At 41.9% G+C, this 17,003-nt stretch overlaps 1 protein-coding gene across 1 annotated transcript; it reads left to right on the plus strand.

The window, feature by feature from the left end:
* Window positions 1–6,638: 6,638 nt before the first annotated feature.
* LOC103700952 (uncharacterized) lies at window positions 6,639–10,422 on the plus strand. Its single transcript, XM_008782854.6, has 3 exons — window positions 6,639–7,021; window positions 7,848–8,272; window positions 8,901–10,422. The coding sequence occupies exons 1-3, from the start codon at window positions 6,962–6,964 to the stop codon at window positions 10,159–10,161; spliced, it is 1,746 nt and encodes a 581-aa protein (XP_008781076.4). The 5' UTR covers window positions 6,639–6,961; the 3' UTR covers window positions 10,162–10,422.
* The last annotated feature ends 6,581 nt before the right edge of the window (window positions 10,423–17,003 follow it).

A 17,003-nucleotide genomic window follows, 5' to 3' on the forward strand; every position in this document is an offset into this window, starting at 1 on the left:
CTTATGTGAGGTGGGACCCAGCAATTTAAATAAAGAAAAAAAAAAGGGGAAACAAAAAGAGGGAAAAGAGGGGTTAGGGTTAATTATTCTATTAGAGGGTGGATGAGAAGAAAACAAAAGAAGGTAGCCGTCTTGGGAGAAGTGCTTGTGGAATCCATCTCAAGGAGGAGGTGAAGATCTTATTCAAGGCATTTCAAGAGGAAGAAGAACCTTGTGCAAACCTACACTCGGTGAGATTGTTCTCATTTTATTATTGGAGCCTAAACTCTTTTTCATATAAACTCTTTGTTTGTGATCCAAGGAAGAGATCCTTGATGTATGTGATCCTCTAGCTTAGCCTAGAGAAGATACTTTGTAAGCCCATTATTGTTGATAGTGGAGGTTTGTGGTGGACTTAGGTCCGGTGGTTTTTTCCCCTCATATTGGAGGGTTTTCCACCTAAAAATTCTTGTCTCTTTCTTGTGGTTTGTTTTTTTTGGTGGTTCTTACATTGATTAATTATTGTGGTATTCTCATTCTACTCACACAAAGATAGGAAAGTTTTCATCTAGTGAAGGGGTCTTTCCTAACAAGTGGTATCAGAGCAAGGTTTTGTGCCTACAAGGTGTTTGATAAAATTCTTGTGTGACTCGAATGGAGGATTCTATGGGAGGCATGATTAAATTGACATCTTCCAACTATGCCATTTGGAAACCTAGGATGGAGGATATCCTTTATTGTAAGGATTTGTATGAACCTATCCATGGAGATGAGGCTAGGCCAAAAGAGAAGACTGACAAGGAATGGGAGATAATGAATAGAAAGACAGTTGCACAAATTAGACAATGGGTTGATCAGACTGTGTTTCATCATGTTGCTCAAGAAACCAATGCCTTCTCTTTGTGGAAGAAATTAGAGGCCATGTATGAGAGAAAGACTGCACAGAATAAAGCCTCTTTGATTAGGAGGCTTGTCAACTTGAAGTATAAAGATGGGAAAAGTGTGACAGAACACTTGAATGACTTCCAAGGCTTGGTGAATCAGTTGACTACTATGAAGCTTGTCCTAGATGAGGAGTTGCAGGCTTTGTTACTTCTTAGTTCTTTGCCAGACAGTTGGGAGACTCTTGTGGTGTCTCTAAGCAATTCTGCACCTGACGGCAAGGTCACTTTGGATATGGTAAAGGATAGCATGCTAAATGAAGAGGTTAGAAGAAAAGAACAGGGAATATCTCCTGAAGCTGAGGCTCTTGTGACAGAAAGAAGAGGTAGAAGCAAAAGCAAGTATCCTTACAATAGAGATAAATCCAGGGGCAGGTCAAAGTCAAGGAAAGGCATAAAATGCTATCATTGTGGCAAACTAGGACACATGAAAAGAGAGTGCAGAGCATTGAAAAGAGAGCAGAACACAGAAAAAGGTGAAGCAAAGACAGAGGAAAAGGATGTTACAGCAGTTGCAGCTGATGCAGATGTCATTGTTGTTAGTGATGGTTGTGTCAACCTTGCATATGAAGATAGTAACTGGGTGATTGATTCTGGTGCTTCTTTTCATATCACTCCACATGGTGGTTTCTTCACATCCTATACTTCTGGTGATTTTGGTTGTGTTAGGATGGGAAATGATGGTTTATCCAAAATTGTTGGCATGGGGAGTGTATGTTTAGAGACCAATACAGGGTGCAAGTTGCTACTCAACGATGTTAGACATGTTCCGGATATCCGCCTCAATTTAATCTCCACCGGCAAGCTTGATGATGAAGGTTATAGCAATCATTTTGGTGAAGGAAAATGGAAGCTCACAAAAGGCTCTTTGTTGATAGCAAGAGGAAAGAAAAATAATACTCTCTACATGATGCAAGCAAAGCTAAAAAAAGGAGAGGTGAATACAATTGATGATGATTTCTCTACAAAGCTTTGGCACAAAAGGCTTGGGCACATGAGTGAGAAAGGACTTCAAATTCTAGCCAAGAAGGAGTTGCTACCAAATACCAAAGGTGTGTCTTTGAAAACTTGTGTTGATTGTTTAGCCGAAAAACAACATAGAGTTGCATTTCATAGAACACCTATATCTAGAAAAATTAACATTCTAGATTTGATACATAGTGATGTATGCATGATGGATAGTAGAACTCTTGGTGGTGCACTTTATTTTGTTACCTTTATTGATGATCATTCTAGAAAGGTATGGGCTTTTGCTTTGAAATCCAAGGATCAAGTCTTGGATATATTTAAACACTTTCATGTCATGGTTGAAAGAGAGACAGGCAAGAAGCTAAAGTGCATCAGGGCAGATAATGGAGGTGAGTACAGAGGGCCATTTGAAAAATATTGCAAAGACTATGGCATTAAGCTCCAAAAGACAGTTCCTAAAACACCGCAAGAAAATGGAGTTGCAGAGAGAATGAATAGAACAATTGTAGAGAGAATCAGATGTATGCTCTCTCATGCAAAGTTGCCAAAACTATTTTGGGGTGAAGCTATGAGGACTGTAGTGGATTTGATCAACCTTTCTCCGTCGGCTCCTTTAGATGGTGATGTGCCAGAAAGAGTTTGGACAGGAAAAGATGTATCCTACAGTCATTTGAAGGTGTTTGGATGCAAGACATTTGTTCACATTCCAAAAGATGAAAGGTCTAAGCTTGATGGAAAGTCTAAAGAATGTATTTTCTTAGGTTATGGCCATGAAGAATTTGGATACAGGTTGTGGGATCCAAAAGACAAAAAGGTGATCAGGAGTAGAGATGTTGTCTTCTTTGAAGATCAGTTTATTGAAGACTTTGGAAAGCAAGAGAAGCCGAAGTATTTGAACAGTTCTCCAATTAATCTTGATCCAGTTCCTCCACCTATGGTCCATGATGATGATAGGGGAGATGTGCAGGATGACAGTGAGCATAGTGATACAGGTGCTAGTGAGGGTTCTACAGGTGATAATGGTCACAGTGAAGCTTCAGAATATGGTGAACTATCAAGTCAGTCTGAAATGACAGAACCAGAGGTCAGAAGGTCTACTAGACAGCACAGAGCATCATCTAGATATCCTGCTTCAGAGTATATTTTTCTTACAGATGAGGGGGAGCCAGAATGCATCCAAGAAGTGCAGAATCATAAGGACAAGGATAAATGGTTTCAAGCTATGCAAGAAGAAATAAAATCCTTATATGAAAATCATACTTTTGATTTGGTAAAGCTTCCTAAGGGTAAGAGACTACTCAAGAACAAATGGGTATACAGATTAAAGGAGGATGAGAGCGGCTTAAAACCTAAGTACAAAGCAAGATTAGTTGTGAAGGGCTTTGGTCAGAAGAAAGGTATAGATTTTGATGAAATTTTTGCTCCGGTTGTGAAAATGTCATCTCTTCGGATTATATTGGGTTTGGCAGCTAGTATGGACCTTGAGATTGAACAACTTGATGTGAAGACAGCCTTCTTGCATGGAGACCTTGAGGAAGAAATTTATATGGAGCAACCTGAGGGGTTTAAAACTAAGGGCAAAGAACATCTTGTTTGCAAGTTGAAGAAAAGCTTATATGGGCTTAAACAAGCACCAAGGCAATGGTATAAAAAGTTCGATTCTTTCATGATGGGCCACGACTACAAGAGGACAAAATCCGATCATTGCGTCTATGTGCAAAGGTTTAGTGATGGTGATTTTATCATTCTATTGCTTTATGTAGATGATATGTTGATTATTGGCCGTGATACTAACAAAATTGATAGGTTGAAGAAAGACTTAAGCAAGTCGTTTGCCATGAAAGATATGGGGCCCGTAAAGCAAATGCTTGGCATGAGAATTTCTCGTGATAGAAAGATCAAGAAGCTTTGGCTATCACAAGAAAAGTATATTGAAAGGATGCTCGAGCGGTTTAATATGGAAAAGGCTAAACCGATTTCCTCTCCACTTGCAAATCATTTCAAACTCACAAACAAGCAATGTCCTACAAATGAAAGGGAGAAAGAGGAGATGCAAAAGGTACCCTATGCTTCAGCAGTAGGAAGTTTGATGTATGCCATGGTGTGTACAAGACCAGACATAGCATATGCAGTTGGTGTTGTGAGCAGATTTCTCTCGAATCCTGGCAAAGAACATTGGGCTGCAGTTAAATGGATATTTAGATACCTTAGAGGTACTTCCAAAGCTTGCTTATGCTTTGGAAATGGAAAAACTATGCTAGAAGGATTCACAGATGCAGATATGGCTGGTGATATTGATACTCGAAAGTCTACATCGGGATACATGATGACTTTTGCAGGGGGAGCTGTTTCATGGCAGTCCAAATTGCAGAAATGTGTTGCTTTGTCCACTACAGAGGCCGAATATATTGCGGTGACAAAGGCATGTAAGAAAATGTTGTGGATGAAAAGATTCCTCCAAGAATTGGGCTTGAAACAAGACAAGTATACTCTTTTTTGTGATAATCAGAGTGCCATTCATCTTAGCAAGAATCCCAGCTTTCATTCAAGGTCGAAGCACATTGATGTGAGGTATCATTGGATTCGGGATGTGTTGGAAGAAAAGCTTTTGCATCTAGAGAAAATCCATACCGATGAGAATGGGTCGGATATGATGACTAAAATTTTGCTTAAGAAGAAGCATGATATTTGTATGCTTAAGGCAAGCTTGGTGGAGCCTCTCACATAAGATGGGAGGGGGAGAATTGTTGGCCAAGTCCCACCTTATGTGAGGTGGGACCCAGCAATTTAAATAAAGAAAAAAAAAAGGGGAAACAAAAAGAGGGAAAAGAGGGGTTAGGGTTAATTATTCTATTAGAGGGTGGATGAGAAGAAAACAAAAGAAGGTAGCCGTCTTGGGAGAAGTGCTTGTGGAATCCATCTCAAGGAGGAGGTGAAGATCTTATTCAAGGCATTTCAAGAGGAAGAAGAACCTTGTGCAAACCTACACTCGGTGAGATTGTTCTCATTTTATTATTGGAGCCTAAACTCTTTTTCATATAAACTCTTTGTTTGTGATCCAAGGAAGAGATCCTTGATGTATGTGATCCTCTAGCTTAGCCTAGAGAAGATACTTTGTAAGCCCATTATTGTTGATAGTGGAGGTTTGTGGTGGACTTAGGTCCGGTGGTTTTTTTCCCTCATATTGGAGGGTTTTCCACCTAAAAATTCTTGTCTCTTTCTTGTGGTTTGTTTTTTTTGGTGGTTCTTACATTGATTAATTATTGTGGTATTCTCATTCTACTCACACAAAGATAGGAAAGTTTTCATCTAGTGAAGGGGTCTTTCCTAACAATAACTATTATTTCAAGAGAGATGCCACCAACTCCTTGTGTGATGTCCATCGTTCCCTACCAATATTGTTTCTGGTTTGTTTGACAATTGCATGTACATGACAAGGGAGGGCTTAAAACTAGCAAAGAATCATTGCATCCATCTTTCATCGCCATTACCAAATTATCACCAATTTAAGAAAGAAAAGTAGTGGATATTTGGAGATATATTCTCGAACCCTACCGATCTAAATTTTGAGTCCGCCAGCATTTTCATTCGGAGGGAAATCAAACAAACATTCAAAACCAAGAATTTATATCTATTATCTGTTTTGAAACTCTCAAATTCAAGATATATTCTAATTCGAAAAATTCCAAATCAATCATATTTATGGTGCTCAAAATTGTTCCACATCTACAAACAAGCTCATGCAACGTTTCAATTTATATCATCAAAGTTTGAACTTATTAAAGATGGTGGTGGAAGGCCAAACCTAGCAACCCTAGCCAACTTGTTATTAGTTTTGGTAAAAATGCCAACCTGTTGCTAGAAGTCTAGGATCACTTCTAAACTTCTAGGTCTTACTTACTCCATAGCTTTAGCTAATTAGCACTCTTAACTCCGAGACAGGAGACTTGCCTGGGTCCCCTACGAGGTGGTCCCAACGACAAACCAGCGCAGCCCACCAGCTGGCATCCACGTGGATCATTAATGACGTGGCGAGCACGACATGACGTCGGGCCCCACCTGAGACACACCCACACACCCACCCTCGTTTGGGATGGGAAGTTGGAGGACAGTGTCCTCATAAATAGCCCTCCCAAATTCCGATGTCCCTCTCCAAACGGCAAGCAACGTTCCATCAAATCACAGCCGTCGATCAGCTGAATCTCCACCCTCTCCCGCGGCTAAACAACGTGTTTGCTGTTAGGAACGGAACGGCGCGAGGCCTGAGGTTACGGGCCCCACTGGGTGTATTTATTAACATGTGCCGTATTAAAAGGCGGGGGTAAAGAGGGAATAAAATTAAAAAAATTTAAGGAAAAGATAGGAAAGGGCAGGATTCTTGTGGCTTAAGCCGGCGGCCACACTTCCATAAATACACCCCCACCCCGGGCATTAACTATTTCCTCCATCAACCACCCCAAATTCCCAAAATACTCCCACATCAAAGTGGGGTCCAGCAAATGAACGGATCTGATTGGTGGATCCACGGGTGCATTTTGGGAAATTAGACGGAGCCGTATTAAATAAGGGATGCTTTTCTTTACTTACTCCGCTCGCTCCTGTTCCTTTGATCTTTTCTTTTCACCTTCGGTGGTTGGACCCCGTGAAGGGAGAGCGGTCACCACCGGTGAGGACTGTAGCTTTTTACCGCGTGGGCCCCGTCGGGCTCTCTTTATTTTATATCGGTCTCGCTCGCTTTATTTTTTTTTTAGCTTGGTGAGGGCGGGGGTGTGGGAGAGGCATCTTGCCAGCGAGGAAGTTGAAGGATCGAAGCTTTCCATGAAAGCGAAAGCGGGAGAGGGAGGGAGAGAGAGAGAGAGGCGGGGGTCAAAGCTGGCATTTTTCTCTCTTCGATTTCTGGGGGAGTTTGGTCTCGCCCTTATTAATGCCTCCCATTGGAAGTGAGAGAGGACTGAAATCGTGAGAGAGGTGTGGGTTCTCCTCCCCCCCCCCCCCCCCCCCGGTTTTTTTGGGTAGCTTTGCTGTGTGTTTTTGGATTGGAGAGGGGCGGGCAAGGTGATGCGCTGGGGACAATGTCGGGCTCGCCTTCTCTGTCCGCGGAGAAGAAGCACTGGTGGCTGAGAAACAGGCAGGTGGGTGAAAGGTTTCAGCCTTCTCTCGGTTTTCTCCGGGTTTTTGGCTCGGGTGTGGAGGTTTTGGGATCGGGTTGAAGCCATTGGTCTTTTTCTCTGAGAGAAATCAGCCATTGGTCTTGTTTTGAGGGCTTTTTTTGGGTGGTTGAGGAGTTTGGATTCCAGGGATGGTGTTTGCTTTCTTCCATGTGTTTGGTAACCTGGTTTGGAGTTTCTTGTTGGGGTTGGGTACTTCGGTGAATAGGAGATCCTGTATTAAAGATTTCTGCTTTAGTTTCGAGCAGTCTCTGTTTTGTTTTGGTTTGGCTTCAACTACTGTGTCTATCAGCAGAACAGAACGACACGACTCTGTTCTTTTCATTTCTTTTCTTTTCTTTCCTCTTTGTTTCTTAATAATCTGCCTTCAGAGAAGAGAAGAATGCAATGCTTCGTTGTCGTTAAGTTCTTTAAGTCTCTTCTATTAGCATTTAGAATTTCTCAATGTCATCAAAAGCGATCCAAACTCTTCTGCATTTATCTTGTGTCTGAAGTGTAGGTGGGAGGAAACGAAATCCAGATTTCAAGATTAAATCTTTTGCATCACTGTCGCTATCATCCCAGCCACGTTTCTCTTTCATTCTTTTCGATCATTTAACTGCTTGAATTTTAAGCAAAAATCCAAACTTTCCTCAGTTTTCTTCCACATTTCTTGAAAAACTCGCAGTTATTGGGGAATCCTCTGCATCCTACACCCTTCTCGGAGTTTTTTCTTAGTCTTCCGAGGACAGCATGAATCAAAATCTAATATTTTGTTTGCACCTTTTTCAACTCTCGAACTGTTTCTCAGATCGTCGACAAGTACGTCAGAGACGCCCGGTCCCTCATTGCCACGCAGGAGCCCTCCGATGTCTCCGCCGCCGTGGCCCTCCTCGACGCCGCCCTCGCCCTCTCCCCACGCTTGGAGGCGGCGCTGGAGCTCAAGGCCCGGTCCCTCCTTTTCCTCCGCCGCTTCCGGGAGGTGGCGGACATGCTCCAGGAGTACATCCCCAGCTACAAGATGGCTCCCGACGACGACGACTCTTCCTCCCTCGGCTCCTCCTACGCCGACCGCTCCACCTCCCACCCCCTCTCCCGAGAACGCGCCAAGCTCCTCGCCCCTGGCCGCGAGCGCTCCGATGGCGGCCTCTCCTTCCGCTGTTTCTCCGTCTCCGACCTCAAGCGCAAGCTGCTCGCCAGCCTCTCCAAGAGCTCCGAGAAAGAAGACCAGTGGAGGTAACCTCACCACGCCCTTAACCCTTTCTCACTTGGGCTATAACTAGATCCTGGTTAAAGTTCGTCTTTCTGCTTAACTGGACCATTAATAATTAGGTCGACCTACTATATCACCATCAAAGCCTGTCACAATTCATTGAGTTCCTTTAAAAATATTAATTAGTCTAACTTGTCATCACTTATCAGGAAAACCAACTGTCTAATTTTTTTTGTTCTAAACTTTTTTTTAGATTAAAAAAAAAACGCATGGAGTAGTAGTGGGAATACTGGAAACTCGAGTGAGAGATCACAGGACAATTTCACAGGTCACAGGAGAATCCAACGCAAACCATACTGGATTTCCTGACCACAAAACAAAAGGAGCCGCTAAACCCACCCTTCCAAATTACTAAAGTAACCTTGCACAATAATTGTACTCTAAGGGCAGTTCCATCATTTAAACCAGAACCTTTTGTCACATCCCATCTACAATGGCATAATTTTGTCCACTTCCCACGGCAAGCGAGCCGTCCTTACTCGGCTTGTCATTGAACCGGACGGTCCGACCGAACCGCAGGGGCTTTTTTTTCGGTTCGGTGGTATGATTCACCACCTGGTAAGCTCACCTCTGCTTTTACTTTGCTTCCAGGTATTTGGTTTTGGGCCAGGCCTGCTGCCACTTGGGTCTCATGGAGGACGCCATGGTCCTCGTCCAGACCGGCCGCCGCCTCGCCTCCGCTGCCTTCCGCCGCGAGAGCGTCTGCTGGTCCGACGACAGCTTCACCTTCTCCACCGCCCCCTCTTCCTCCTCTGTCTCCGTCGCCACCTCCGCCGCCCCTTCCCCGCCACCCTCCCCTCCGCCGTCCGAGTCGGAGTCCGCCTCCCACCTTTTAACTCATATTAAGCTCCTCCTCCGCCGCCGGGCCGCTGCGCTGGCCGCTCTCGACGCCGGCCTTCCCGCCGAGGCCGTCCGCCACTTCTCTAAGATCCTCGACAGCCGCCGCGGCGTCCCCCAAGCTTTCGCCGCCGCTTGCTTCATCGGCCGCGCTGCCGCCTACCGCGCCGCCGGCCGGCTCGCCGATGCCATCACCGACTGCAACCGCGCCCTCGCCCTCGATCCGACGTCCATCCCGGCCCTCCGCGCTCGCGCCGACCTCCTTGAGGCCGTCCGGGCTCTACCGGATTGTCTCCGGGACCTCGACCACCTCAAGCTCCTATACGACTCCATTCTCCGGGACCGCAAGCTCCCGGGCCCCTTGTGGAGGCCCCACAACGATGTCCGCTACCGCGACATCCCGGCCAGCCACCGGGCTCTCACCGCTCGAATTCAGCAGCTCCGAGCTCGGGTGGCGGCGGGGGAGGGGTCCAGCGTGGACTACTACGCTTTAATTGGTGTCCGGCGGGGGTGCACACGGTCGGAATTGGAGCGCGCCCACCTATTGCTCTCATTGAAGCACAAACCGGACAAGGCGGCGGGGTTCGTCGACCGGTTGGAGTTCGCCGATGATTACCGGGATCTAGATGAAGTCAAAGACCAAGCCAGGATGTCAGCGTTGATACTCTACAGGATGCTGCAGAAGGGGTATGCTAGCATTATGGCGGCGGTGATGGATGAGGAGGCCGCCGAGAAGCAACGGGCGAAGGAGGCGGCGGCGGCGGCTGCCGCCGCAGCTGCGGCAGCGGCGATGCAAGCGGCGGCGGCGGCAACAACGGTTGTTTCAGGATCGGAGAAGGTGGAGGTGGAGAGGGGTTTGGGGTCGAAGGAGTGCGGCGTCAGTGCGGAGAAGGCGGCGCCGGTGTCCGCGTTCCAAGGGGTATTCTGCCGGGACATGGCGGTGGTCGGAAGCTTGCTGTCGCAAGCGGGGTTCAATAGGACGATTCCGGTGAAGTATGAGGCGCTGAGCTGCTGAAGGATGGGGGTGAAGGTGCCATGGATGGAAGGAAGGAAGGAGGGGGAGAGGATGGAATTCGAATTGCTGGGTAATGTACAGGGGGAAATGGGAGGGAAATTTTGTCCAAATCTCTAGTTGTTACAGTGCAGTTAGTTTTTTCTTTTGGCTTCTTAAGCTTAGTTTCTCTCTTCTTCTGTCAATGAAGTCTATTGTTGCTATAATTTCTCCATGCTTGTGCAGTAGTGAAGCTCTTTATGAATGTCCATCCTTCCTGGCTCACCATCTTGTTAGAAATTTTAATGCTTTCATGGTCGTAAACATATTACTGCATGGTTGTAAGACTTGAAAAGAATGACATCAACTTTTGGTTGTTAGACTTTAGGAGGGTAGAGGGTGTGACTTCATCCTTTAATTTAATATTGGAAGGCCCAACATAGTTCATAATGTGGTCCAAAAATTCTGAATAGGGCTGCTACCTTAGTGGCTCTCTCGTATAAACTAAGGTAATGGAGACTCTCATGAATGACATCACTAAAGATATTACCTCCTATGAAAGTTCTAGTCCTCATTAAGGTAGAAAACATCATACTGTTACCCTTTCATGAATGACATCACTTATTATTGTATAGCTCTGACCATCAGCATATTTCCCACAATCTGTAACGAGTACCAAGCTGCAAAGGAGATTTGCCAGCTATATAATTGGTAAAATATGGACAACTAAAATAAGTGTTAGCGACATGAGTCTACTGCTAACTCAAATTGGACACGACATGCTACATTATAGATGTTTTTTTTGCTCTGAAAGAGACCACCAAGCTCAATTAATTGACACCACAGTTGGAGAGCAACAGTACTCAGCTCCCATCCAATCAGAAGCCTCTCACGTTCCAATGCTGCAGGAATTCCCTTGAAGCAATGGATAACGGGGGGCCAATGCATGCTACAGTGCTCCTATCAGCAAAAAATTGCGAAAGCTACCATTCAGCCGTACGCACGCCCATGCCTCCATGGCAATGGTCCCAAAAAACCGTGCTGCAGAGCCAATGGCATCCTATCCCAATTCCCAGACCCTTTGTCCTCTCTCCCTCTCCTTCTCCTCTCAAGCCTTGTTTTTGAGAGCAGTCCTTGGGGTTATCAAATGGGATCTCACCGACTCCACACGGCCCTGGACCCCAAGGCCAAGGTGTCCACACATAACAACAGCCGTTCGAAACCGCTTGATATTTTTTTTTAATTATTTTTTTTAACAGCAACTCACAGCATACACACATAAATACATAGAGTGGTATGCAATATAAAGACTATAATATAGATGCAGTATCCTTTCAACGAAAAGCATCCGAACAGTGTGCAGCAAAGAAGGCAACTCAATGTAAAAAGAAGGCAACTCAATCAGCTGTTCTATTTGACTTTCAAAATGTCTCGACATAGTGGGTGTAGATTCATCCTATTAAATTCGTTTTAGATTTTGCCGATCACTATGTCCGAGTCTTTCTCAGAAACAACATCGATCCTTTTTTTTTAGCAGCAGCATTGGGTAGAACATATGCGATTGCATCATCTATTTGTCATGTTTATTTTTGCTTATTTTCCGCTTGCTGTGTACCGAGGGCTGAATCATTTAGTCCAGGCTGGGGAAGGACCCACCCATACGAAACTGGTCATGGCCACCTGACCACCACCAGAAAGTAGTCATCATGAGGCGCTGGCCACCATTTTTTCAAAGGACTGGCCGATGCGGGGGGGCCTCCGGCTAGGACACTGTTGACCAGGTGTCCCAGCTTGAGTGGCGCACCCTGAGCCCCACGCTTTCTTTTTTATAAGAATTTACTCTTTTATTTAGAAGATAATACATTTTTTTTAAAAAAATAATTATTAAAAAGTTAAAATTCTGCGGAGTCATAATTCTTTGATATACGAAATTACTCGATTTAAAAATAAAAATACCTCAATTAAATATCATATTGGCAAGTTAGGGTTTTTGAAAGTTTGATGTGGCTAATTGAGTTTTTCTTCATATAGCTAATCACGTTTCTGAATCTATATTGGTCCTCCAGAATTACAAAAATCGAACTTTGTAAATGTTATGAGAAAAATAATCGCATCGGTTGGAGTTACTTAACATATTTTTTCAAGCACCTAGCCTATGTGCTTATGCGACAAGAATTCGATCAATTTTATTAAATATTTTTAAGCATAGTTTTTTGTTAGCTAAGATATTCTATCATGCTATTTTGAAGAAGAAAAAAATCTACTTTTACTCAAGGGGAGTGAGGAACCAGGTGGGACAGGGAGGGAGGCCATACCTCGGTGTTTGCAACGAGGATAAGGATTTTGAGAGCCGTAATCTTATTCCACCTCCCTGCGAGAAGTGATGATAGGTTGAGAGCTCAAGACATGGCCCCAAATCCATATACATCTTGTATCAATCACGTGGAAACCTCCTCGTAAATTTCAAGTTCAACCATCCAAAAATTCCTTCTTATTATGGAAACTCACCCTTGATGAGATTCTAAGTTAGGGTAACTAATTGTCTACAGTACATGGCTGGTCATAACAGGCTAAAGGAACGGATCAATTTGTTATCTTCTTCTTTTCTTCTTATACTGTCAGCTATCAACCAAATTTATATATATATTGCAAATATTGTAAAAGATTTGAACTTTATTATTAGCAAGTATAAGTGCACCATAGAATTGATTTACCAATTCTTGTAAGGCATCTCAGGGATATAAAAACTACTTAGTCAATATGGTTTTGGTGCAATTTTTACTTACCTTTTAGTAAATTGGGAATTGGGTGCTTCTGACTAAAGAGATTGAAAATGCCTTTTATTTTCAACAAAAGATTAACTCTTTTTTTCCATAAAAATATTGTTATATATACATCTTCAAATTTCGTCAGCCATATGGAATGAAAAATTTTTGGATCTCACATAATTTTGAGTAGAAAATTTCTATATCCAAAACCATGGCATACTGCTAGATGTAATTTCTGCAACAATTAATCACCACAACATATTTAGGAGTGGATGGCATCACCTTAAAATTTGTTAAGAAGGCTCATCTATTCAAGTTTTAGAAAATTTTGGTCCATAGGCTGGATCTAAGGTTAAGTTTGTCTCTTTATCAAACATGGGGAATTGTGAAGAGAAACATATAAAAATACTGCTTTACAGATAATAGTGGTGTGGCATCTGACTTGAGAAATAAAAATAAATAAATATATATATATTTTAAAAGAAATGATTATATTTGTTTAGTAATACTAACATTCTTAAACCCTTTAACCGAGTGTGAATGGTGAGAAACGAGGGGAATCCAGAAGCGGACACGCAAAGGAACATCTACCTCTAACTCTATCCCCTTATTTCATCATTAAAAACAAATAAAATAAGCTGTCAAAAATTAATCACTACTTTTTTTTTTTTTTGTTCTATCTTTTGGCTTAAGAAAAGGGCTCTCTGCACGGCTCCCCGGGAGGAAACCCCGTTCAAGTATTACGGCGTTCCAAACTCTAGAAACACCCAGAACCTTCGGCTAAATTACTACAAGGCCACTCTGAGCACTCACATGGACAACCAGGCTGTACGAATCCAATGAGGGATTTAGAGAAAAGATTTCGAAAACCCTCAGATCGAGGGCTTTTTTAGCGTCATGATTAGGGGTATTTTAGTCATTTTTCGGGGTGTTAGAATTCTGGGGGACAGGGACAAAACAAAAGGAAGAGGTCAAGTCATGTGATGGATGATGGGATGGGTGTGATGGGTGATGATGGGAGGCATGTGAGGGTGTGAAGCATATGGGTCATAGGATTATTTTTGTAGCACTAAAAATAGTATAAAAGTGGTGTCATGATACGGAATTTTATTTATTTAGAGGAAGGGGTGCTGGATGGCACGTGTGCATGGCTCAGAGGACACATGGGCTTGACTTGATGGGTGAGGTTAAGGCTCTTCCACATCCATGCACGCAAAGGAGGCTTTTGGGAAGGGGAGTTCACACGTGTGAGATCTGGCTATGGTTGGGGTGTGGTTGTCCTTGATCAGGATTGGACGGTCAGGAATATAGGAATATTTGTGACACTTCAAAGGAAGGGATCTGATCACGTGGATGAAGAGTAGGGGAGGTGTTAGGTGTTTGCTTTAACTTTTGTGGGCCGTTATGCTTGACTTTGAATCTAACTTTGGATTCTAAGTAATCTATTGGGTACCAATGATATGCTTTGTAAATCTATGTTTAAGTAGCGCCAGTTCATTATTTGACCTTATGTGCCAAGAGTCAAATTTGCATCAAAGGATCAAGCTATAATGAGACAATTTTTCGGAAGGTTTAGAACTTGCTTAATTAATGGATGTTTAAAGAATATGATGATCATTGTTCTTTTTCGGAATCTTAGAAATAGTACTTAAATTTTGAAGTTCAGTCATGGATATGTGATTTATTGTATTCTTTTGATTTACTCATAAATTTTGGAATTTCGATTTAATATAAACTTATATTGTTTAGGTTTTGTGCAAGAATATGCTATCGTGTTTCTCTTTTTTTTTTTTTCCATACGCCAAGTAAAATTAGCATCTGATTACAAATTGAAATATCTTTCGGTAAGACAAGTGAGTTTCAAAAGTTGGATAGTTGATGAGTCGAAAAAACTATTCCTTAAGTTACACAAGTTACATTCATCCAATTAAGAAGGAAGCTCGAAATATTTTCTAGAGTTGAATAAAGGTGGGAAAAAAGAAAAAGCACATGAAGAGGGCAAGCTTTCATACAAAGAGCATTCACCTCTAAAGGCGAAAAAAGCGAGGCAAAGTTGAGCACATGCCATGTGCAATTATACTTTCCATCAACAATTATTTCAACTAATGTTTATGTGCAAAAATGCACTTTATAACTAATTGGGTACTTTCTTTTTTTTTGTGTGTTTATAAATTTTGATTATATATCAAAAATGATTCTCTTAGTTACATAGCTACTTGCATTCACGTATCTAAGTGCTACATCTAAAGTTCTACTAGACTTGAATGAAGACAAAAAAAAGAAAGAAGAAGAAGAAGAAGAAGAGGGTAAGCTTTAATCTAAAGAATTCCATTCATCCATAAAAGATAAAATGAAAGGCAGCTTAAATACAAACATCATGTGCAATTATATATTGATCTTTTAGTTAATGATTATATTTAAGAATGCCCCTTTCCACTAATTGCGTATTTCCAAACATTTTTGTTAGTGTTTATAATTTTAATATATAATTGTATATAATCACAAGTATCAACAAAATATTTAAGTTGCTTTCGTGCTCTATAAATTTACTCGTTAATGCAAATCTAAGTTTCTTATTATTGAATTCTACTCGAAGCCTTTATTGTGCATGTGATTTTTTTTGAAAAATAAGATCCTTACTAACCACTATGAAGTTTGAATGTGCGACCACTATGGGAGAGATAGATGCCAATCAACAGAGCTTGCAATTATAGCTCTTTATTATGCATATATAATATTAATATATGCCAATCAATGGGCTGATAGCTCCTTCCCAGCCCCAACACCAGGGAAGGGTTTTTCCCAAGGAAAGTGAGTGCCCCACTTCAATGATTTTTGCATCATATCGACACCTTCCACCTATGGTGTTAAATTTAGGGTAAAGAGGTGGGGTAATTTGGAAACCATGTTAACTGATTTTGCATGAATCCACTATTCCTTTGCTCAATAATCTAAATGTAAACCTATTGGTTGACTTATCATCTTTCTTTTCACTTTTATTCTTAGAGGTAGATAAATGCTTTCAAACCAAAACATCTCCACTTGCATCAACTTAACTCGAGTTCTATATAGCAACTATTTATTCTAAACTTTTATGTTACATATGACTCAATACTTCCCTCTCTAGAAATTCTATTTGCATTGATGTGTATTCTACGGGCCCTGATCAAGCTTATACAGGCCGGACCTCAAGTAAGTTTAGGTTCCGTGGGCCCATTAGGCCATCAACATGAAAAGAAGATAGATAAATAGATGGATGGATAGATTAATAGATAGAGAGAGAGAGAGAGAGAGAGGCATTGTGTGTGTTCTCCTTCAAACACTGATATCATTGTCCCTGAGGAACAAACGACGTGGAACATTAGCTGGTCTAGTCGCACATTAGAATCCACGTCACATATAATGAAAACCAATCCGAAAAGCTTAAGCTTATAGATGAATGGTCCAAATATCCGTAAAGCTATCTAATCCTTTGATTTGCGGTGTAGGACTATTCCCACGTCTCAACGGAAGTTTAGAGGAGACATTCATAATTTTATGGAACGAATAGTTGTGGGGTCAATTTGGTTTCATGCAGATAGTTACAAGATGAACAGTTATAGTACCTGTTTATCGGGAAATAAATTTGCCCTTTCGCTTGGAATTAGATTTGCTTATTTTCTTTATTCATGTTATTATGTTGCTTTTGTATAATCTCTATTTATAAGTTTTACTTTCCAGAAATATTGTTTTGAGAAATTTTCTTATATATGGACCATGTTAGGTTAAACATCCCAGGCTCCATTCAAATATGACCCTTAAGCATACAAAGAAGCCTAAGTTCAGAGGAACTGTGGTGCAGTTACTTTATTTACTTGCTCCATGCTCCATCTATTATCACTAAGAAACAAATCACAAAAACAATTTAGGAACTGAACATTAAGGTTCTTTTGATTAATTCAAAACTGTAAACTTCCTCTCACTGTTGCTAACTCTTAAATTGATTCTTGTCATTCATCATTTATGCTAATCTTTCGTAGATTTAATTTTGATACTTGGTCATAAATAAATAAATGAGTTTTTCTACTCTAGATAAACTCAGTTTATTGAGAAAGAATC

This window comes from Phoenix dactylifera, chromosome 8 (assembly GCF_051530095.1).
Source record: "Phoenix dactylifera cultivar Ajwa chromosome 8, Ajwa_hap1_PhDact_Kaust_v1.1, whole genome shotgun sequence".
In the NCBI taxonomy this organism is placed as follows: Eukaryota; Viridiplantae; Streptophyta; class Magnoliopsida; order Arecales; family Arecaceae; genus Phoenix; species Phoenix dactylifera.